This window comes from Cryptotermes secundus, unplaced genomic scaffold (genome assembly GCF_002891405.2).
Source record: "Cryptotermes secundus unplaced genomic scaffold, Csec_1.0 scaffold836, whole genome shotgun sequence".
NCBI classification, from domain to species: domain Eukaryota; kingdom Metazoa; phylum Arthropoda; class Insecta; order Blattodea; family Kalotermitidae; genus Cryptotermes; species Cryptotermes secundus.
The window spans coordinates 1898660-1907213 of record NW_019729223.1 but is presented as its reverse complement, the minus strand read 5'-3'; the positions used below and the strand labels follow the sequence as shown (position 1 = coordinate 1907213).

General features: G+C 36.0%; 1 protein-coding gene across 2 annotated transcripts in view; it reads left to right on the top strand.

The window, feature by feature from the left end:
• LOC111865543 (ero1-like protein) overlaps positions 1–8554 on the top strand; it is a 28867-nt gene that overhangs the window by 7275 nt on the left and 13038 nt on the right. For both annotated transcript variants that reach the window (XM_023853668.2, XM_023853667.2), the window contains exons 2-9: positions 308–427; positions 1661–1744; positions 2324–2395; positions 4580–4650; positions 5592–5783; positions 5978–6024; positions 7302–7394; positions 7830–8088. In XM_023853668.2, the coding sequence (XP_023709436.1) occupies positions 308–427; positions 1661–1744; positions 2324–2395; positions 4580–4650; positions 5592–5783; positions 5978–6024; positions 7302–7394; positions 7830–8088 (938 nt within the window). The remainder of the gene's footprint in view (positions 1–307; positions 428–1660; positions 1745–2323; positions 2396–4579; positions 4651–5591; positions 5784–5977; positions 6025–7301; positions 7395–7829; positions 8089–8554) is intronic.

The window sequence follows — 8554 nt, the reverse complement described above, 5'->3', positions numbered from 1 at the left end:
TTTTTTGTCTTTTTGTCTTTTACATACCAGACGATGGGTGAAGTCCAAAATAAGCCAAAAGAAGTACAGTATAAACCATCGTCAGAATCCTTTCAAGTCTATCTAAATAAGTTAATAATTCATTATTTAATACACTTGAGCTACATGTGAAATTTAAAACATTATTTTGATGGTTGTACAGATTACTGGTGATATAAATACACGTGGAATCATGAGATACTTGTGCAGACCAGGAGAAATACACTGTATTAAATAACCATTTTTGAATGTTCAAATTAAAATCAATATACTGTATTTTTACTTACAGCTTAAAGGAAGAATTGATGATTGTAGTTGCAATGTGGATACAGTGGACCATTTCAACAACATTAAAATTTACCCAGTACTAAGCAGCTTGCTCAACAAAGACTATTTCAGATTTTACAGGGTATGACCTACATATTGTATTTTACAATGTTTTGGAATAGGAGCCTTGTTACTAGTGAATCCTGATAACATATACTTTAAATTATATACTACAGACTGAATGACTGAGGTTCAGTTCTTGGCATGGGTGATTTTAGTTTTTCACCTCACTTTTCCTGTGTCATATAAACCAGACGTTTTGAAAGTGTCCCTTGGAATGAAGATAACTATAGCATGGCGCTGATGTGGAGCTTTTAATAAAATGAATTTTGACTAGCTTCTGTTGAGAAAATCATGCCTTGTACTAGTTGAATAAGAAATTGGTGCTTTCTAGGGACTTTGTGAGAGATTACACCACAGTTATTTTGCGTGTTGCCCATCATCTGATGCATATTTACTATACACAATCTTTTGGAAGTTGGCTTTGCTTATGTCTTTAGGTGACTAGTTAGTATACTGAACAGTATTGAATACTGAACTTGTATTGTTTACATTCTGTGCATATTGAATACACTTAATTCATTGTAAGGTATCCAGTATAACTACGATGTAATGAATAAACCAATGCAAAAGAAACTTTGTAGATCACTTTCTTGACATGTTATTGGCGGGATAATTTTTATAGATGTGTTGATTGATATATGCAAGCTGTGGTTAGTTACTAGTGCGACAGGTGCTTCAATGGACACAGACATGAAATCCCCAAGCCTATTTTTCCTTGTAAATTAATGAAATATATATACATATATAAAGTAGAATTGTCAAGTAATTTGAAGCATTTAACTCCTAATTTTGGCTACTATATAACAGTATTTCTAACTTCATAAGTTTTTTTTTTTTTCTAAAAAATATTATTCTACAATGGAAGTCAACCCCATACCAGATGGCTATGGAAACTCCTTCTGGCCATTTTGTATATTTTTACAGCTGATGTAAGAAACACTTTTTCTGAGAGTAGGGTCAAGTAAAGAGTGATTTGGGCATTTAGCTTTCCTACTTCTCATCTCATCCTATAGCAGTCTAAATTGAGCTGAAGAATTACTGAAAGTGATGAAGTTGTAACTTCATGACTGCCCCCCATAGCTTTATCCCATCATTTCAATTTAATGTACATCAGTACTGTTCACCATTCACCATTCACCATTGTTACATCCTGAGCACCAGTTCCATTTCAGTTCATTCATGTCTGTAGAATAATTATCTGAACATTTGAAATCAACACATTACCTATTTTTTCTTCATTATATGTTTCTAGGTAAATCTGAAGCAAAAATGCCCATTCTGGGCAGATGACAGCCGGTGTGCCATGCGCTACTGTCACGTTGAACCATGCCTGGATGTAAGTTGAAATTCAGTTTGGATCTCACAAAGGAATTGGCTGTTTTCTAACAGGCATATAAAAACGAAAATACCGTGAATATTTTTTGAACAGCCATCATATTTTCATAAATTAGGCATAAGTGCAGTTCCAGACATAGCTCATAAATCTTGGATTTGTTCTATAATGTAGGTTATATAAAGAATTCAGTTCTTATGTATATGCTATTCTGGATCTAGTACAGATGTTACCATGTTTATAAGAAGCCTGAAATTATATTTCTAATACTAAATGTTATGGCTGAATGATTGGCATTCATGCTTTGTATTTGCGAAGTCCAGGGTTCAGATGTCAACCTGGAGACCAACTTTTTGTGTCTGATGTTTTTAATGGTTTTCAATAGTCCTGCCAGGTAAATGACAGAATAGTATCTCATGTCATAACAACTTCCTTCCACTTCCCTTTTAGTCATTGTCTGCTGATTGTTCTATCATTTGGTGCTATATAGCCCACTTTACTGACAGCACTATCGAAGAACCAACACACACATAAATATATTTCTACTAATAATTTGAAAATGGCATTGTTTTTAATTTTTAGGCAGACATTCCTGAAGGTTTGAAGGGTCACCAGCCAAAGAATGCAGTAATAGAGGAGCCATCAGCATTCAAGGTAATTTTCCGTTATGTGCAGACGAGGCAGAACTTTTTTCCTCCATATTTTGGAAGTTCCAATTCTGTATTTTGAGAGTTACAGTTTTGGCAGTGTTTTTGCTCAAAATAAATATGGAAACTTGTTCAAGACCACAGGATGCTCTTGTGCTTTTACTTATCACTCAGTTTGGCTCCGATCTGAACACTCTGGAATTTTTCCATAAGAATAGCCTGTTTTCAGATTTAAATAATAGGTTATAGAACAGCAGAAAACAGTCATTAATTAGAACCATATGATTATGTTAATTTTTACAGTGGAAAACACTTGATACATGTCTACAGAACAACACAGCATCAAATCTAAGAAGACCATAATCTTAACATTCACTGCTATGAAGGCCTGCAGTGCATACAGATGGCACAGTTTTTCATTAAATAAAATTTCCCATAAGAACACTTTGATTGAATGATTCTTAGGTTATTTTATGATGCTGTTTAAACTGCATGGATTCCAATCTTTTATAGCAGCAAACCACTGTCATTTTTATCTTGGATGCAATAGAGGCAAGATGCTGTCTAATGTATCCTCCCCCACTGCAGTACAGATCATTGGATATTATTTGAGGATCTACGATCAAGACATTTTATTTAGTTAGTTGCTTAGTCTGATGTGGTTCATCCCCAACCCTCTCTCTTTCACCATTCACTAACACCCTACCGTCCATCTTCACCTTTATATTGTTTTTACAGAATTTGAGCCACCTCTTTCAAATTTCGGTGACATGAATAAGAAAACACCTTCTTTACTCCTGAGTACTTCAAATTGTAGGACAGAGGTGAAGCTCAAATTAAGGAATGTATTTATGATGACATAACACCTTGTTGAGCTTGTCACATATCACAGATGGCATGACGATGTGCAATGTAAAACAGAATTACTTGCACCACTACTGCTCTCTTCCTGCCTTCTTTCTTTTCCCTCCTGACAAGTCCTACTCTGGGACTTCATGCTCACAGACTGGTGTGGATCTCTAAGCTGCCTGGGAAGGTTTTATTGTTATGGTCAGGGCACAACCTCCTATTCCTGTTTAATGAGTCAATTTGCAATTCAGTAGTCGAAAGTGTAGTGGGTCACTTTCTTGTTTCCATTCATATCATTAATTGCACAATACACTGCATTGTGTACCTTGAACAGTCATGATGATAAGTGACCTGAATACATGATGTCGGTGCTGTGTGTTGACCTATCAGTGCAGTCAGCCTCTGCATTGAATAATGCATGAAAGCTACTGATTTAACATTGAGCTTAATTGTATGTATGGTGCAGTATGAATACTGTGACTTCCCTAAAGAGAATTCTCTGTATAAAATAAATTCTCATGGATAGATGGGTGGATTAACAGTGTGATAAGTGGGCAGACGAGTGGACAGATGACCAGATTAGTAGATAGAAGGGGTGTCAGAAATAGAGGAAAGGAAAAGGAGACAGTTGCTTCCCACCCCCTTCATCAGTTTTGTTTATGTACATAGAAATTTGGGAGATTAACACCTCTTCCCCATATTGTAATATGTACTTGAAATGCTTGTTATGAATAGGTATACAGATGAAAGAAGGGTGGGGTAATCAACCAGCTTCTGTAGTGGGGATCTGTGGAAGAGAACAGTGGTACTGTATTAGAGGGCGTACAATGGTGTATGCTGTATGAATGAGTTGGATACACCCAACCTTTTAGAACAGGTACTGTATAACTAGCCTTATGAAAAATTTATAGATGTTTGGAAAAACAGGTAATTCTTTTTTTTTTATGTTATTTAGAGGAATTCACATAAAATTGTTATATTTGTTTTTGTTCAATCAATGTGATTGAAAGTAAAATATTATATTTATCGTTTTTTAATTTTGTGTACACATCACTAAAATATAATTGAAATAAACTTTTTGAGGAAATTCAAAGTAAGCTAATATTTTTCTTATGGTATCATAACATTACAGTTATACTGTTTGCTCTTAAAAACTGGGTAATGTCCCTCCATGAAAGCCTTACCTTCTTATTTGGTGTACCCTCTGCTTTTTTCATGACTGCAGTGCAAGCGAGCATTATTACAGGTGGGATGACAGGTTCCAGGATTTGTGGAGTGGATTTGGCGGAAGAAAGTTGTGGGAATGTTTATTTAATTTGATGATGCTGTGATTATGTTGCAGTACTCCAAAGAAGCCCAGGCGGCGGAATGTGATCATGACCATGAACTGGGCTATCTCAACACAACAATCAGGCAAGTTTCATTGTTATTCACATTATGGGTTTCCTCATTGTGAAGTGAATTTTCAAGGTATGAAACACTACAGTAGAAATTATGTAGTATTTCACATTTTAGTCAATCATAACAAAGTTTCTGAATAAAAATTTAAATGTTTTTGCATTTTGCTTGGGCACTTGAAGTTGGTACAGATATAACATGCCCACTGCCATACCTCCTTACAGGGGTGTTACCTGCTGGGCTAGCAGTTTTTCCATGAAAACAGAATTTTGAACTTAACTACATTTGAAATGGGGTGGGGGAAATAACAAGTGAGGGACAATTGATAATACCTGTGCGTTTTGACTCTTTCATGCTTTAGCAAGTGACAGAGTGTCTGTGAGGCCGTGCCATAGCTCGGGCGGTTAGTCACTGGCTTACACTGCGGCGGCCCGGTTTCAATCCTGGGTCTGGTCAAGTGGGATTTGTGGTGGACAAAGTGGCGCAGGGGTGGGTTTTCTCCGAGTACTTCAGTTTCCCCTGCCAATCTTCATTCCACCAAATTCTCCATCATCATAATCACCTGGGGCAGGCTACAATAGGCCAATCAGTGGCTGCTGTGCCAAGTGGACCCAGTTGGACTCCACCCCCCAATAAGCGAATTACAGTGTGTCTGTGTTTGATGACGTCTAGAAGAGAAAATGACATTTATGTACATAGTTGCAACAACCTTTTACTTGACAGCATTGGCATGGCATGTGGTAAACTTCATATCATGAGTGAACGCAGTTGTTAGGGATATGTAAATACATATATTTTATACAATCTATATACAAAATAATGATGAGCAGTGCTGCTGTCATGTGTTATAAGAAAAATATTTAAAAGTACCATAGAAACCACCAACTTCATGTTTTTTCACTACATTCTTGAGCAGTAAATATTTGCATGTACATTTTCTGGTGTGTAATTTACAGTGCTGCGGCGTATGAAGAGTTTGCTCGTTGGAAGGCTTATGATGATGCTCAGGATAATTTTTGTGTCATGAACGAAGAAGATAAAGGTGCTGAATATGTGGATCTTTTGCTGAACCCTGAGAGATATACTGGATATAAGGGCAGATCTGCTCACAGGATATGGAACAGTATATATCTGGAAAATTGTTTTAGGTAATGTGATTTAATGAAATACGCCAAAGAATGGGACACCTTTATTAAACTGTTTCTTTATCAAGGATGTCTTTATACATTTCCAATCAACAGATATGAGTAATGATATGTCATGATCACTTAACAAGGTATTTTCTTTGTACCTGAGGTTTGTTCATTTCATTTAATACATTTTCCTTCAATATCTGTTTAAGGCCGAAGGACATTCTCAGTTCATATATTCAGTCTTCAAGTATAAATGGTAAGTGAATACCACCTTAAAAATATACTTTGTTTACAAATATTAAATAATGTTGAGCAGTGTTGGATTTGAGTTTCTCACAGCTTTGCCTGAGAAGATTTAGTGTGATCCTCTGAAATGTTGGTAAACTTCTGAATTTCATGGTATTACAGCCCTGAAAATCGTGCTCTTTGATACTGAACAAATTAACATTTTTAATTGTCTAAAATGCACCTTGTCTTATGAAGGAAAGCGAAATCTGAAAATACAGGCAATTGAATGAAAGTCCTTTGTATTATGAACACAAGATTTAAACTGTCATTAGTGTCAGGCCATGTAGGAATTTATATTAACAAACTGCATGTTAAACCATCAAACAATGGGCTGCATGTGGCTGGAGGGATGTAAGTTGTCCATGCATGTCTTGAGGAAATGACTGACCTTGTACAAAAACCCTCAGTAAAATGAAGAAACTTTTTTTACTTTATGCTGAGGATCCAGTTTCATAGAACTTTATAAGGCTAGGTTTGTAACTAAATTGAAATGGTTCCTTGAAAGGAGACATTTCATTACACATTTTTATGAAAAATCTCTTGGTACTACACAGTGAACATGAATACATTGAAGGTCTAAATGTTTCTCTTTAGTACATTTGTAAAAGTGCTAATGATTATGTTCTCCTGTTAATAATATTGTATTTTAGCATCCTGTTGCACTGATTCTTGTCCATGATATGTATGTATTGACCGTCTTCTAGTGCACGCAGTCTCACATGTCACTTCACTACCTGTTTCGGCATCACTGTGGCATCCTCAGGTGTGTTATTTACGTTAAGCTATTGCACTGATTACAACGCATGCAGCCAAAGAAGAAGGACACATCACAAGACAGAGTATACACAAAATATAGGAAGAATGACTCCCATAGTGGAAGAATAATATAATATGCGAGTTTGAAATAAGACGTATATAATAATAAATCTTTAAGAAATTTTAATATATATAAATTTTATTATAGTACATGAAGAATATACATTTTAAATCATTTTATAAACGACACATGGTGGCAAGCAGTGCAATAGTTTAACGTAAATAACACACCTGAGGATGGCACAGTGATGCCGAAACATGTAGTGAAGTGACATGTGAGATTGTGTGCACTAGAAGACGGCCAATACATACATATCATGGATGATTATAATCATAATGAGAACATAATTATGTTCTCATCTTGGTTGAGGCCATGGTATATGTTGCAGCATAGTATTAAGTTATATTGCCTTCATGACTTGTTGACAGGTATGTGTTTGGAGAAGAGGGTGTTTTATCGTGCCATCTCTGGGCTCCATTCAAGTATTAACATACATCTGTGTTCTAAGTATCTTTTATCAGGTATGTGAAATTACACTAGCACAGCTGTTTCTACATGAATGATTGTTCAACACTTGCAGTTTGAACCAGGCACATGTTATTTGTTCTAGACGAGGATGTTGTAATAAACTGTTGTTTGGATGGATCATACTGAAAGAGAACAGCCTTGTATTTTTAAGCCTACTTTGTTATCTGTAAGGAAATGCTGGCTTATGGTATCATAATGTGTATGTGTTCAGGGCTGGCACAACAGCACCTCTGAACCAGGCAGCCATCTGGGGCAACACAATTTTAAGAGTGATGATGACTCTGTAGGGGTTGAAACATATGGAGTTATTGAAAAGAAAATATTAAATGGGTAATTATAGTAATTGGATAGTAATGTGCCAGATATAGTCTAATATTATTACATTGTTAATGAGGCATGTCAGAAAGCTGTATTTCTTAATTGTTTAGAAAAGAATACTTTCATACTGGATCCACCAGGCGGGCAGTGGGGACAGAATTTGGAGGAATTTCAGCGTCGCTTTGATCCCGAGAAAACCAATGGTGAGGGGCCTCAGTGGCTCAGAAATCTGTACTTCTTATACTTGTTGGAGCTGCGAGCACTAGCTAAGGCAGCACCATACCTTGAACATGAAGAATACTACACAGGCAATAAGGAAGAAGATAAGGAAGTGAAACTTGGCATTCATGACTTTCTGAAGGTTGTTCGGTAAGATATGTTATTGTTCTTGCAAAGAAAAAAATGCTTTAATGGGTAATTCATCAAGCTGTAGATGTAGTGTAAAGGGAAACTCATGATATTATTGCCCAGAAAAGTTTAGTTTAATGGTACAATTTTTTCGGGACCAAATCAAATAACATTAAATTCATGTAGAGTTTTAGCTGGAAAGCCTAAAGGAAATGATCATTTGGGAGACCTGAGCAATGATGGGAGAATAATGTTAAAGTGGATCTTAGAGCAGTAGGATATGGAACTGTATTTATCTATGAGGGTAATTCCAAAAGTAAGGTCTCCTATGTTTGAAAGTATAAAATAAACATTTATTTTCAATTTTGGATACATCAGTTGAATCTTGAACATGTACTCATTTCTCTACATAATCGCCATTTCGGTCGATGCATTTTTGTAGGCGCAGTGGCAGTTTTTGTATGCCCATGTCATACCAGTTCACCTC